This window comes from Bos indicus, chromosome 11 (assembly GCF_029378745.1).
Source record: "Bos indicus isolate NIAB-ARS_2022 breed Sahiwal x Tharparkar chromosome 11, NIAB-ARS_B.indTharparkar_mat_pri_1.0, whole genome shotgun sequence".
Taxonomy (NCBI): Eukaryota; Metazoa; Chordata; class Mammalia; order Artiodactyla; family Bovidae; genus Bos; species Bos indicus.
In genome coordinates, this window is record NC_091770.1 from 73,165,041 (window position 1) to 73,181,312 (window position 16,272).

The following is a 16,272-nucleotide window of genomic DNA, read 5'->3' on the forward strand; positions in this document are numbered from 1 at the left end:
GAAAGCAAGAAGTGAAGATCACTCAAGTAAGAAAAAAATACACAGCTTTAGTAGCACAGTCTAAAGACAGTTTCCAAAACAAATACTCAATCATAGAACAATTTTTCATGCTGAAACAAGAACCTGAATATATTCATTCAAACTAAAGAGATAAAAATCCCTGTGCTTTTTTTGTAGCACAGCATTTTGAAGCAAAGCATTTAAGTTGAGAATAGCCTTTTGAATTTTTAGAACAATCATTATAAATTATGAGTAATGGGGTTTTTCACACTATAAGCCTTCTTGAAACACTGTGCATATCCCAGATCTTTTAACCTAGAGCTACAAGACTTTTTTTTCTTCCCTGGAATATTAACAAGCACGTCAACTCAAGCAAAGAAACAAAATCAGCTGGCATAATGCTAACCTCTTATATTAAGCACAAATTTTAACCAGTCAACTCATTTCTGGTCTTTATAAGCAAATCATAGTTCAAATTAAAAGCAGTCATCTGTATACATGAAAATCTAAACTACAGCAAATATTCCTTCCAAAGTGTTTGGAAGGAAACACTTTCTATTAAAACTTTGTAAAAAACTAAACAACTCTAAATTATAAATGTTATCACTTCTGTGCTATACTTGAGTCTTATAGAAACAGTAGTAATCTTTTCTATATTAATCTTGAAAGCTATACTGGAAGATTTACTATTTCAAAAAAGCATCTTCTGAGGAAGGCTCTTTTTAAAACCAAGTATTAGTTAATATGTTACACTTCTAAAAGCTAGAGACTAAAATGATGAGGGAAGGGGAAAATGTTTAAAGTCACGAGTCAAGACACAGAAGGGAAAGTCTGTGGAGGACACAGTGTAGAGGAGAAACAGCACACTTAGCAGGGCAAAGGTCTGATACACTGCATGAGGAAACACACAGGCTCTGCTTCTGCTTCATACACACTCACATACACGCACGCATACTGAGTCACAATGTAATATGTATCTTAACTATTGTCAACAAGTTTGAAAATTATCAGCATAAACACTAACTGTATTCCCTGTATAGTTAAGAAGAGAGCCAATCAGTGAGGCAGAGCTTCAGAGAGGGCTTGAACGACAAACGTTTTGTAGGGACACGGTCTGAATAAGACCTGAGGCTAAGAATAAATAAAGGAGGATGGGAGGGGCTGGTTGAAATTCAGAATACTAAACAACTGACATCTTTTCCCTTGAGATCATTTTAATTATAAGGAAATTATATATGAGACATTTCATTTGCTGAGTTATTTCCTAGCTAAAGAGAAGAAAAGAAAAAAAAAAAACAATGATCAAGTGGACTGGGCTTCAGAGAACTATTAAATTTAGGAAATGCTTTCTCATCTTTAAAAACATTTTTATTAAATTTGAAAGATGTTACAAAGACTGGACTTCTAATTACATGGTGAGGTAATGAAGACATCCTGATTAGACATATACCACTTCTAATTATGCCTAACTTTTGAAACTATCTTTTGGATTCTGAGACAATGTCCTCTCCTAATTCTCCTTCTAACTCTCCAACTACGACTTTGCAATTTCCTTTGTTAGCTTGTTCCTCTAAATATGTTACTATTTTTAGGGTTTTAAACTCATCATGGGAGATCCCCAAATAATAACATCTGATTTCTTGAATTATGCACTGAAGATTGCTCCAAGCGCTTTACATGGACTACTAATCCTCATAACCATTCCACGATAGATCCAATTACACTACCTACCAAAGACAGTGAACAAGTGAAGTTGTTCAGTCATGTCCGACTGTTTGCGACCCCATGGACCCCACCCCATGTGACCCCATGGAGCCCACCAGGCTCCTCCATCCATGGAATTTTCTAGGCAAGAGTACTGGAGTGGGTTGTCATTTCCTTCTCCAGGGGATCTTCCCGACCCAGGTATGGAACCTGGGTCTCCCACATTGAGGGCAGATGCTTTACCCTCTGAGCCACTAGGGAATCCCAACTACCAAAGATAACATGAGTTCAAATTTAACACAACTGTTGACTGGCAATGAAGAAAGAAGAATGACAGTTACTGGAAAGAGTGACAAAATCAATCGACAAACTACTATTTAGAAGAGGCAGTACTGCAATTAAGAATGTCACTCCCAACCTTACGTTCAGAGCATGTAATGCCTCCCAGCTCTGCTATTAACATCCTGTAAGACCTTTGTTTAAACTATTTTGAAATAGTTTTTCATAAAAAAAAAATACACACACAAAACTATTTTCTGAAACTATTTCAAAATGCCTCCATCTCCGTATCTATAAAATAGGAGTAATTCAAGAGAAAAGGAAGCATTTGTAGCAGCTTTATGGTGAATAAAGATGTTGTATATCTTAACAATGGAATACAACTTAGCAATAAAAAGCAATGAACTTACTGCTACACATAAAATCATTGATAGCTTCCAAAATAATTATGCTGAGTAAAGAAGCCAGACTCCTCCTTCTCAAAAAAGACAAAGAAAGGTAACACATTACATGACTGCATTTGTATACAGTACTAGAAAACGGAAACTGGTCTATAGTGACAAAAAGCAGAGAGTGGTTGCCTGGGAACCAGGGATAGGCAGGAGGGAGAGATTACTAAGAAGTTCGAGGAAACTCCTGAGGTGATGGATATGTTGGTTATCTTGATTGTGGTGATGGTTTCACAGATTTATACATATGTCAATGCTTACCAAACTATAATATGGGTGGTTTACTGTATTACTAGTTATACCTCAATAAGACTGTTGGGGGGAGGAGGGGAGAAGGAATAATATACATCTCACAAGTCATTGTGAACACCTAATATTCACTGAAAATACAGATATTATAATTTTAAAGTCTATGATACATACTTGAATGCAAATTTAAAGAATTTTTTTAATACTTCAATGGGTCAAACCCTTCACAAACTAATGAAAATAATGCTAAAGCTTATAAAGATTTATACACACTAAGGAAAACAAATATTTTAGCTTAAGACCCTCTAAACCAAAAAAAAAAAAAAAAAGATTATATTAATTTTTATATAGTGTTCCCGAGCCAAGTATTGTGCTAATGGCATTACACAGATTACTTCATTTAATCCTTGTAACAATCTTTTAAGATAAATGATATTATCTCCACTTTACATGTGAAGATATAAGGGCCTCACAGTGGTATGTAACTTACCCAAGTTCATACTATAAATGGAAAAGGTAAAACACTCAAGTCAGCTCTCATGGACTCCAAAGTCCATGACAATTTTTTTTAAAACATCACTGAGGTGGGAGGGGGGTTCAGGATGGGGAACACATGTACACCCGTGGCGGGTTCATGTTGATGTATGGCAAAACCAATACAATATTGTAAAGTAATTAGCCTCCAATTAAAATAAATAAATTTATATTTAAAAAATACATAAAATTAAATAAATAAATAAATAAACATCACTGAAAGGTCACCTGACTACTGGCTTGGAAAGGGAAGTCTCCTAGAATTAAACAGTTGACAAGGAAGGATTTCACTGTCTAACGTTCAGGAAACTTGGCATTCTACCACATAAAGTAAGTAAATTAGAATCACTTACCATATCTGTAGCTTGATCTTCTTTCCTTGTAATTCAACTGTTTTGATCTTAAAGTCTATTCCTACAACACAGGGGGAAAAAAAAAGGTAAATTGTATCTATGGCTCTGAATATGGCTATACTAAATTTAATTGGCATAAAAACACGCTTTCAAAATGTCTGGTTCTGGAAATTTACTATGTATGCAATTTTGAGCAAAGTGCCCAATTTAAAACATATGTAAGATCCAAGATAGAAAAGAATTATATAGCTTTTTTACAATTAGGAAATTGAAAGAAAATTTTAATATCTAATATTTTAATGCAAAAGAATAAAAAGATGTTTCCTTATTAGCAAAGAACCATCGCCTTCAATAACTTGCAGAAAAGAGTACTACCAGGGATAAACAGGGTCATTTCATAATGATTAACATGTCAATGAATTAGAAGGCATAAAAATATTATATGTTTATGCATCTAGTAACACAGAGTTTCAAAGTACATGATGCAAAAGTATTATAGATCCCCAAGGACCTGTCTCGCTCTTTTTACCAACTAAATCTTAGCTAAGCCCTTTCAGTTTGTTTGCTGCTGCTGCTGCTAAGTCACTTCAGTCGTGTCCGACTCTTCACGACCCCATGGACTGCAGCCTACCAGGCTCCTCTGTCCATGGGATTTTCCAGGCAAGAGTACTGGAGTGGGGTGCCATTGCCTTCTCCGTTCAATTTGTTCCTACACCCAATCAAAAGGAAAAAAGGGCCATTTGTCTGACATTTATAAACCTCAAACTATGTCTACAGCCTGTATTTTTGTTTCTCTGGGAATTACTGAAAAAAAAAAAAAAAACCTAAAAAATCCTAAAATGACCTGGTTGTCAAGACCAACTCTTGACAGGACTGAACAATCCAACTAACCCAATGAAATATAACAAGCAAACAAAAAAGGAAACCTGGAGGAAATGGGGGCAATGCAGAGGAAAAGATATAGTTCCTCCTTTTATCTTCTCAGAACAAGACAGAAGGGAAGGAAGTGGGGAGGAAGGAACAGAAATTCAAACTAGAAAACTCCCGGAAATTAAAAAGGCAGAAATAATATATTCAACAGAAAGGCTGTAAGGGAAAAATGAGATATCCCAGAAAATACAACAAAACGACAAAGAATGGAATATACGTGAGACATGCATGTCAAGGCAGAAGATCAAACCAGAGGCTGACATCTAACTCAAGAAGTTCAAGAAAGGACTTCCCTGGTGGCTCAATGCTAAGAATCCGCCTGCCGACTCAGTAGACACAGGTTCGATCCCTGATCCTGGAAGATTCCACATGCCTCAGAGCAACTAAGCCGGTGCAGTACGATTACTGAGTCTGTGCTCTAGAGCTCAACAGCCACAACTACTGAAGCCCAAGCCCCCTAGAGCCCATGCTCTGCAACAAGAGAAGCTACCACATAGAGAAGCCTGCACACCACAACTAGAGAGTAGCCCTCACTCACCATAACTAGAGAAAAGCCCGCACAGCAACAAAGACCCCATGCAATGACAGAATCAAAGAAACAGAATCAAAGGAATCTGAGACTGAAAGACTCACCAAGCGCCTAGCATAATTAATAAAATAATATCTACACCAAGTTATACCATCATGAAATTCCATGGCTAAAGATAAATTTCAGGAATAATATATACAAAAGCTTGTAGAGAAACAAACTAGGCCATATTAAATAATCAAAAACAACAACTCTGAACAACTCAACACTAGAATCCAGAATACAAAAAGGTAAATAAAAAGTATTTTCAATCTATATCCAGCCAAAATCAAATGAGAGAGTAAAATAAAGGTATCTCCAGACATGAAAGATCTCAAAATATTCAGTTTCCATGTATTTTCTAAAACAGTTATTAGGAGAGGTTGCTTTACCAAGAACAGGAAGAAAAGAAATCCAGCAAAGAGAGTGATGGAGGGAATTCCCTGACAGTCCGATGGTTTAACTACAGTGGCCCAGGTTCAATCCCTGGTCTGGGAACTAAGTTCCTGAAAGCTGCATAGCATGGCCAGAGGAAAAAAAAGACTGATGTAAAGGGCAGTTCAAACTGGCCAAGAGAAGCCACCAGTTCAAAAAAGAATACAGAAAACAACAAGACAAAATGCAGAGAAAGGGTCCAAGAGGTATGCCTCCTAAGATGGAAGGGAATGAAATGGTATGACTGAAATTTAAATGAAAAGAAGAATTCAGAGCGTCTGGTAATTCCGTTGCAGAGTTTGGGATAAAGTATGAATGGTCCCTTGAAATCTAAGCAAATGTAACAATGAAGGGACTGTAAGATACAGTGAAAACAAAAAGCTGTCCAAGAAAGGAAACACAATTATAGTACACTACTTGGCTTAGCAGTTAACTTGTGCTAGAACTAACTATAAGGAGAAGGCAATGGCACCCCACTCCAGCACTCTTGCCTGGAAAATCCCATGGACGGAGGAGCCTGGAAGGCTGCAGTCCTTCGGGTAGCTGAGGGTCGGACACGACTGAGCGACTTCACTTTTCACTTTCATGCACTGGAGAAGGAAATGGCAACCCACTCCAGTGTTCTTGCCTGGAGAATCCCAGGGATGGGGGAGCCTGGTGGGCTGCCGTCTATGGGGTCGCGCAGAGTCGGACACAACTGAAGCGACTTAGCAGTAGCAGAACTAACTATTTGAGAAGATAAAGGGAGAGGTGCCAACAATGTCTCATATTATCAGAGAATTTACTTCTCACATTTCATAACAACAAGAGAAAATTTCTCAAATTAGCTTTAAAAAAAAAAGTGGAATATGGGGTTGAATACTGGGAAAAGTTAACACACAAGTGAGCATGGGGCAAGGATTTATTGCTGCTGTTGTTGTCTTGAACTACTGTGTAACTTCTAAAACTCTGCAAGTATTTATTACATTAATAGAAATAAAGATTAGGTTAACAGAGGAGGAAGTATGTTTACAAATGTCCTCTCTACTGTGCACGCACTCCAACTTGATTACTGAATTTCTAGCACGGCCCCAAGCCACCCCTACTGTCTTATTCCCTCCAGTCTCTTCTAACAGTCACTCTCAAACACAACTTTTACAACTGTGCACTTTTCTAATACCTTTGTCACGCACTTTCCACACCCCCATAGGTTGGAAAAACCTACACTTGAAGACAAAACAGAAAAGTTTTTGATACAATTTGATCAGAGCAGAATTGATAGCTCAGTTGCCAAGGGAAGCTAGGGAAACCTATCATCCTTTAAGATTTTGCCAGGAGGAATCAGATTCTCCTGCAACACTATCATTTCTTAAATTACCACAGACTAGAACAGAATCATAGGGTTTAACTCAACCAGAGATTTATCTCCAGGTTTTGCTTACGTAAAAACATACTAGAGGAAATCCTCGCTTTTTACAGACTCCTGGGATCCAGTTCAAACGGGTATTTCAATTTACCACAGTCTAGCTCATTTATCAATTTTCAGTTGCTCAGGAAAGTGAGAAAGTATCAGCCAAAACATTTGCTTTAATGATGCTATAGAAGCACCATCCAATGGCAAGAAAAATAACTGCAACTTCTAGTCACTATAAAGAGTAGTTCTCCAAAGCCCGGCTTCTGATGACACATCAATGGTAATCAATGCAAGTAGAAATAACCTATATAATAAACTCCAGACAACAAAAGTTTAACAACTTACAGCTAAATAATCAGTATCTGTGGTTTTTACAAGTGAAAATCAAGAGTTTCACCACACCAGAAAAGGAAATAAGAATTGCACACCTGTAATCCTTTGAAAGTAGCTTAGTCTGATATATTTATAAGGCCAAGTCTAGTCATAACCCACTCCAGTACTCTTGCCTGGAAAATCGCATGGACAGAGAAGCCTGGTAGACTACAGTCCATGGGATTGCAAAGAGTTGGACACAACTGAGCGATTCACTTCACTAGTCGTAACAGCACAAATTTTGAAAAGGCTATTTTCCAATATGCACATTAGCTTCCTTCAGATCAGATCAGATCAGATCAGTCGCTCAGTCGTGCCCGACTCTTTGCGACCCCGTGAATCGCAGCACGCCAGGCCTCCCTGTCCATCACCAACTCCCAGAGTTCACTCAGACTCACGTCCATCGAGTCACTGATGCCATCCAGCCATCTCTCATCCTCTGTCGTCCCCTTCTCCTCTTGCCCCCAATCCCTCCCAGCATCAGTCTTTTCCAGTGAGTCAACTCTTCGCATGAGGTGGCCAAAGTACTGGAGTTTCAGCTTTAGCATCATTCTTTCCAAAGAAATCCCAGGGCTGATCTCCTTCAGAATGGACTGGTTGGATCTCCAAATGCAAAATGCAGAAAAGTTCCAAGATCCTTTCATTTAATAGAAATAGCTTAGTAAACACTTTGAAAATTTACAACACACTAGGTACTGTTTTAAGCCCTTTGCATGGATATCTCATTAAACCATCAGAACAATTCTAGTCCATACTATTATTTCCATTCTATCAATGGAGAATAAAAAACCAACAGCAGCAGCAAAGGAAAAATCAATTAACACTAATGTTTACTGGATAATTATTAAGTATTCTAAGCATTTCACGTGTAATATTTCATTTAATATTAACAAAAATCCTGATAAAGTACCAACATGCCTATTTTTTAAAAATTTCATTTTGGCCATGTGACACAGGTTTTAGGATCTTAAGTTCCCCAACCAGGCATCGCACCTGGCCCCTGGCAGTAGACTACTAGACTACCACTAGACTACTAGTCCTAACCACTAGACTACCAAGGAATGTCCCTAATATGCCTATTTTACAGAGAAGAAAACTTAACAGTAATTTACTAAAGGTCACAGAATTAACAGATGGTAAAAACCAGGACTCAATTCCATGTCTGTTTGACTCTAGGCCATAAGGCCATACACACTCAACCCTTTTTCTATCGAGGGAAAATTCACGTAACATAACATTTACCATTTTAAAGTGAATGATCCAGTATATTCACAATATTGTGTGGCAGAACCTCTATCCAGTTCTAAAACACTTTTATCATCTCAGAAAGAAACTCCATACCCATTAAGCACTGGCTTTCCATTACCCAACCCCAACTCCCCCGGAAACCACCAGTCTGCATCCTGTCTCTATAGATTTACCTCTTTTGGGTATTTCATATAAAAGAAAGCACGTAACATGACCTTTTGTGTCTGGCTTCTTTCAGTTAGCATATTTCCAAGGTCCATTCACTTGTCACATGTATCAATACCCCATTACTTTTTATGACTGAATAATATTCCACCACATGCATATAGATCATAAATTGCTTATCCAATCATCTGGTGATGGACATTTGACCACATCCTCCTTTTTGGCCTTGGTAAAGAATACCCAGGAATATGCATGTACATTTGTATATACCAGTACCTGTTTTGAATTCTTTGGGTTATACCTAAGGAGTGGAAGTTCTAGGTCATGTGGTAATTTTAGATTTAACTTTCTAAGGAACCACTGTTTTCCATGGCAGCTGAACCATTTTACATTTCCACCAGCAATGTATGAGCATTCAATTTTTCTACATCCTAAAACTCAACATTCAAAAAACTAAGATCATGGCATCTGGTCTCATCACTTCATGGCAAACAGATGGTAGAAAAATGGAATCAGTGGCAATTTTATTTTCTTGGGCTCCAAAATCACTGCAGATGGTGACTGCAGCCATGAAATTAAAAGACGCTTGCTCCTTGGAAGAAAAGTTATGACAAACCTAGACAGCATTTTAAAAAGCAGAGACATCACTTTGCTGACAAATGTCCATACAGTCAAAGCTATGGTTTTTAAAGTAATCATGTATGGGTGTGAAAGCTGAATTATAAAGGCTGAGCACCAAAAAATTTATGTTTTTGAACTATGTGCTAGAGAAGACCCTTTAGAGTTTATTGGACAGCAAGGAGATCAAAACCAGTCAATCCTAAAGAAAATCAACCCTGAATATTCATTGGAAGGACTGATGATGAAGCTGAAGATCCAATCCTTTGGTCACTTCATGTGAAGAGCCAACTCACTAGAAAAGACTCTGATGCTGGGAAAGATTGAGGCAGGAGAAGGGGGCAACAGATAAAGAGATGGTTGGATGGCATCACTGACTCAAGGCACATGAATCTGAGCAAACTCGGGGAAATAGTGAAGGAGAGGGAAGCCTGATGTGCTGCATGGGGTTCATGGGGTTTCAGAGTCAGATACAACTTAGTGAATGAAGAACAATTTTTTAAAATGGTTATGCTAGCAATTTATAATACACATTTTTAACTTAGGACAGTCTACCTTCAAACAGTATTATACCACTTCTAGTATTAATACACAAGTACACTTCCTCTTTCTCCTATTGTTGTTTAGTTGCTAAGTCATGTCCGACTCTCTTGCAACCCCACGAACTACAGTCCACCAGGCTCCCCTGTCCATGGGATTTCCCAGGCAATAATACTGGAGTGGGTTGCCATTTTTCTCCATATCTTCCTGACCCAGGGACTGAACACACATCTCCTGCATTGCAGGCAGATTCTTTACCACTGAGCCACCAGGGAAGCACCTTTCTCCTATGACTGGACTATTTAAAAAATGTTTCTCTTCTATGTGTTACACTTCCACATTTCCCTAAATATGAATCCTACAAAATATAAAAAATTTTTGCTTTAAATAGCCAACTGTCTTTGAAAGAAATTAAAATTTAAGAAAAAGGTATTGCATATTTCCCACATATTTATCATTTCTTAATCTCATTCCTTTGTGTAGATGAATTATTTTCTTCAGCCTGAAAAACTTCCTTTAACATTTTTAATAGTTCAAGATTGCTGAAAAGAAATTCTCTCAGCTTTGACTGGAAAGTGCCTTTATTTTGGCTTCATTTTTTAAATATTATTTTTGTTAGGACTGAATTCTAACTTGAAAGGAAAAAACTATGTAATTTTATTGTCTTCTGGCTTACTCTGTTTCTATCACTCTTTCCCCCCATTTTGGGAAAACTGTAGATTTAAGAAACATTTTATTTTGAAATTATTTTACAAAAAAGTTACAATAGCTCAGAGTTTACCTATACGTTTCATGCAGCTTCTTCTAATGTTGATAGTATATGCATCAAAAATAAGGAACACTGGTACAAAGCAATTAATATATAACTACAGTTCTAATCCACCAGTCTTTTTTCTTTTTTTTTAACTGATGTCATTGTATTCCAGGATCCAATCCAGGTTCCCACTCTAAATTTAGCTGTCATGTGTCCCTAGCCTCCTCCAATCTGTGACAGTTACTCAATCTTTTCTTGTCTTTCATGACCTTGACACTTTTGAAGAATACTGGTCAGATTTTAGTAGCAGTCTCCCTCAATTTGGGTTTGTCTGCTGTCTCCTCATAACTGAGTAAAGTTATACATTGTTTTTCATAAGAATACCACAAAAACAGGACAGATGTAATGTTCTGCCTTTCTTGGTTCATTGTATCAAGAGGTATATATTACGGGTATCTTTTTTCTGTGACATTAACCTTAATAACTTGGTGCGAGTGGTATCCACAGTCTCTCTCACTCTCAGTTTACTGTTTTTCCCTTTGTAATCAATAACTTCTTAGAGAAATTGTCATCAATAGTATCTCTGAGACTATGCCAATGTTTCTCATCACACCTTCACCCACTGACTTTACCTTCTATCCCTGGATTGCCTGTAACAATAATCACTGCAGTATTCGCTTACGAGTGATTTTGCCTCAGTCATTGTTTTATACTTACTAACTGGGATTCTTCACTTACAGTTTGTCCCTTCTACTTACCTATCATTTGTTTGTTGGAACACATACCAATATGGACTAAAGGATGTTTTTATTCTATTGATAATAATGCAATACTAAAATTATTTAATTCCAACTTTAGACATCAGAAGCTCTTTCAAGTTGAGTCTTACATCCTTTTGACAACTCCCATCCTTTTTTGAGCACATCTTTGTTTTCTGGCAGCTCTAGGATCATCTTGGATTTCCTATAATCCAGTTCTGAAATCAGTCAGTTCTTTCATGAGCCCTGGTTCCTTTTGTTGAAAAATTGAATGAAGAGGCCAAGATCTGGGCACTAGATATGCTCACTGCTACTGGCACATCACTGCTTCTTCTAGGCATTTCCACAGGACAGAGAAAACATATTCATGTATGCTAATCCATCTGCATTTCCACAACCATCATAATGCATCTACATTAAAACCATCAGTTTATACTGATATTTCTGATTCCAATTCAACATCAGAGTTCCTTCTAGTCTTCTTCCTTCCTTACCTGTAACCTCTTTAACAATTAGAAACCTGGCTCTCATTATCTAAAATATATTTACTGATATGTTCAATCTTAGTATATAGTTTGACTTGCTAACCCATACCCTTATTAGAAATCAGATATACTAAAATACACACTTACAGTCCTTTTTATCTTTAGTCTTACAATATCAAATCAGAATAGGTACTTTGATTATCTTTTTCTTCCTTCTGTGTGGTTATGTTGCTCATTTGCTGGCTTACATTGTTTAATAACAATCAACATTTGCTGTAATCGTTGTTCTTTTGCAACTATAATATGGTCTTTTTCTCCCCTCTGGCTTCTCTTGAAGTTTTTCTTTGGTTTTTAGCCACTGATGTGTTTCAGTGTGCCTTTGTACTCATCCTTCCTAGTTTTATAAGATCTTCGGGATTAAAGTTTTCGTAGGTATTTGGGAAATTTCTAGCCACTATTTCTTCAAATACTTTTTCTGCAACCACAACATCCCTACCTCCCATCCTGGACTCCAAATGCATATATATGAGACCACCTGATGATAATGTCCCACACGTCACTGAGGCTCTTTTTGCCCCGAGACGTTTCCCCCTGTGCTTCATTTTGGACAGTTCCTATTACCTTACGCTGATTTTTTTCTTCTGCAGTGTCTTTTCTTCTTTTAATCTGCTGTTAAGCCCATCAGCTGAATTTTTCTCTTTCAATACTATGTTTTTCTGTTCTAGAAGTTTTTTACTTGTGACATTTCTCTCATGTTCACGCTTCCTTTCAATTCCTTAACTTAGCTCCATCTTAAAAATTCATCATCTCTGTCACTTCTGGGTCTGTTTCCATCAACTGATTTTTCTCCTAGTTAAGGGTTACATTCTCCTATTTCTTCATAGGTCTAGTAATTCTGGATGAATGCTGAACGTTTTGTATTTATTAATAGATGGATTCCTTAAATGTTGAGATTTGTTCAGCTAGTTGAGAATCAGCTGAATCCTTCTGAGGCCTGTTTTTCAGCACAGTTTTAAGGTGGAGCTTAAGTAGCCTCTTCTCAAGTTATTTTGACTCTATCCTTAAAGACTGCCATTGCTGGGGATTCTCTCAAATGGTTCTGATATTCAACAAAGTCTCTCCATTCCGGCTGGTCAAAACTAGAAATGTCTCCCAACCAAACGTGAAGTCCCAATATTCTAGCAAGTCTCTGGTAATTGTCCTTCCTCTAATAGTTGTTTTTTGCCCAGCCTACAGAGTTCCAGCCAGAGTCAAAGGAACTCCTCTGCATTATCTCTGCATCTCACTGTCCTGTAACTCAATCTTCTATGGTAATCACCCCTGCAAATACCAACCTCCCCAGTCTCTGTATTCTCTGACTTCTATCTCTTTCTCTCAACAAAACTGCCTCACCCTTCTTAGATTCTAACTGGAATCTAGTTTCAGAAACCAAGCCTGGGAGATAGCAGGAGTGAATGTTATATACCTTCTCACAGGGAATGCAGTCCTGCCTAGACTGTTACAAAATATCCAAAAACAGTTGTTTTATGTGTTTTGTTCAGGTTCCTATTTATTTATGGCCAGAGGGCTAATCTGGTACCCATAAATTGCTCTGTAATGTCCCAAAGTAAAAGTTCTCAACAGCTGTATTGTCTTCTAAAGATCAAGCAATCCTTAATCTTTTGGGGGGTATGTTCCAAACCATTTGAGAACCTACTGAAAAATCATGGTTCCTTTGCCTGTGACCTCACACCAATGTGCACACATATGAAATGTGAAGTAGAATCTCAGGAAATTCAAAGCCTCTGCCCAGTACCCGCCCCGCCCCGCCCCACCCCACCCCCACTGTGACTGCTTCAGAGGTTGTAACTTACAGTACTAGTGTACTATGCTATCATTCTTTCCAGGTTTAGGGTCAATTTTTATTTACTGAAAACTTGCTAAGGCTGAAATTAAAGTATTTGAGCTAAGGAAGTTTGTTATTTTAAAATCAAAAAAGACACACCATCAGATCACATCAGTCGCTCAGTCGTGTCCGACTCTTTGCGACCCCATGAATCGCAGCACGCCAGGCCTCCCTGTCCATCACCAACTCCCAGAGTTCACCCAGACTCATGCCCATCGAGTCAGTGATGCCATCCAGCCATCTCATCCTCTGTCGTCTCCTTCTCCTCTTGCCCCCAATCCCTCCCAGCATCAGAGTCTTTTCCAATGAGTCAACTCTTCGCATGAGGTGGCCAAAGTACTGGAGTTTCAGCTTTAGCATCATTCCTTCCAAAGAAATCCCAGGGCTGATCTCCTTCAGAATGGACTGGTTGGATCTCCTTGCAGTCCAAGGGACTCTCAAGAGTCTTCTCCAACACCACAGTTCAAAAGCATCAATTCTTCGGCGCTCACCCTTCTTCACAGTCCGACTCTCACATCCATACATGACCACAGGAAAAACCATAGCCTTGACTAGACAAACCTTTGTTGGCAAAGTAATGTCTCTGCTCTTGAATATGCTATCTAGGTTGGTCATAGCTTTCCTTCCAAGGAGTAAGCATCTTTTAATTTCATGGCTGCAGTCACCATCTGCAGTGATTTTGGAACCCAGAAAAATAAAGTCTGACACTGTTTCCACTGTTTCCCCATCTATTTCCCATGAAGTGGTGGGACCGGATGCCATGATCTTCGTTTTCTAAATGTTGAGCTTCAAGCCAACTTTTTCACTCTCCACTTTCACTTTCATCAAGAGGCTTTTGAGTTCCTCTTCACTTTCTGCCATAAGGGTGGTGTCATCTGCATATCTGAGGTTATTGAGATTTCTCCCGGCAATCTTGATTCCAGCTTGTGTTTCTTCCAGTCCAGCGTTTCTCATGATGTACTCTGCATAGAAGTTAAATAAACAGGGTGACAATATACAGCCTTGACGAACTCCTTTTCCTATTTGGAACCAGTCTGTTGTTCCATGTCCAGTTCTAACTGTTGCTTCCTGACCTGCATACAAATTTCTCAAGAGGCAGATCAGGTGGTCTGGTATTCCCATCTCTTTCAGAATTTTCCACAGTTTATTGTGATCCACACAGTCAAAGGCTTTGGCATAGTTTGTTATTTTAAAATCAAAGAAGACACACCATAAAAGGAGATTATTACAAAGTTCAAAAGCAATCCAGGTATTATTCTTTCTCTACCCATGACAGATAATATTTCTCACATATCTTCATTATAATATATTGGCATTCTGATACTAAGACTAAAGAAACAAAGCTAAAGTAATCTGGATTTTGCACCTGATTTTCTAATTAGCTTTCTTTCATTATATAATTATTAAAAAGAAAACTGTTCTTTATTATCCTAGATCTAGCCAACAGCAATACTGATGCAGAATTACAAACATATACATATTTCACATGCATATTTATTCACCATTCTTCTCTGTTATTACAAGCTGGCATTCTTCTAGGATACGAGTCCTTAAGAGTACAAGCCAGCTGTCAGGTCACATGTATAGAAACAAAACACCTCAAAAGTCACCTTAGTCCTGTGTACTCACATTAAATACCTGCTGATTTAAGTAATGGAAGGAAATTGAAAGGGTAGAGACACTACTCAAAATTTTGGAGGCACTTTACAGAACGCGGTAGTCTCCAAATTTATCTTCATAAATTCTTATTTCACCACAGCATCAAAAGCTCTTCCTCAACTATCATGATCCTTACAAAACTACTACAATCATATTCTGATGATCCATTAGGTTATACACTACACATCAGGAAGCAAATACAAAAGTGTAAGGCTGACAGTGAACCTGCCTTAGGAATAAAGAAATGAAGCATGGACCAAAGTGATGAAGGATTCAGACAAATGTGTTATCTGACTGCCACACATTAGCTGTGTTGCGTTGGCGGAAACTTTAACCTCTCTAGACCTGTTTCCCCCATCCACAACAGTTATTAAAACTTCCATTGCCAATATGTTATGAGGATTACACAAGGGTTAAATGTGTAAAAAGTCTAGGATGGCACATAAAAAGCCTTCAATTAAGCTTTTCTATTGGTTTTAAACATTTCTTGCAAAGTCAGACAGGACTGAGCAACTAAGCACAGCTACCCAGTTTCATCCTTCTCCGACACTAGTCAGTCAAACTATCCTTTTTGGTCTGCCCTTATCTTACTCTCCTTGATCCAGACCAAACTGTACAGGCAGCAGCAACTCAAGTCAGCAATTTTGTTCTCAACTTCTCCAGAGTTTGCTCACTTATCTTCTACTCCTTCGCTGCATTCTACCTTCCTTCCCCTTTTATGGATATTCACAACTTTTCATGCATTAAAAGTGTTTACAGGGCTTCCCTGATGGTCCAGTGACTGAGATTCTGAGCTCCCAATGCAGGGAGCCCAGGGTTCGATCCTTGGTCAGGGAACTAGATCCCATATGGTGCAACTTCAAGATCCCACAAGCCACAATAAAGACCCAATGG

The 16,272-nt window shown here is 38.1% G+C and overlaps 1 protein-coding gene across 1 annotated transcript in view; it reads right to left on the minus strand.

The window, feature by feature from the left end:
- Positions 1–16,272, minus strand: part of RAB10 (RAB10, member RAS oncogene family) — a 67,017-nt gene that overhangs the window by 16,605 nt on the left and 34,140 nt on the right. The window contains exon 2 of the mRNA XM_019970595.2: positions 3,569–3,629. Within this exon, the coding sequence (XP_019826154.1) occupies positions 3,569–3,629 (61 nt within the window). The remainder of the gene's footprint in view (positions 1–3,568; positions 3,630–16,272) is intronic.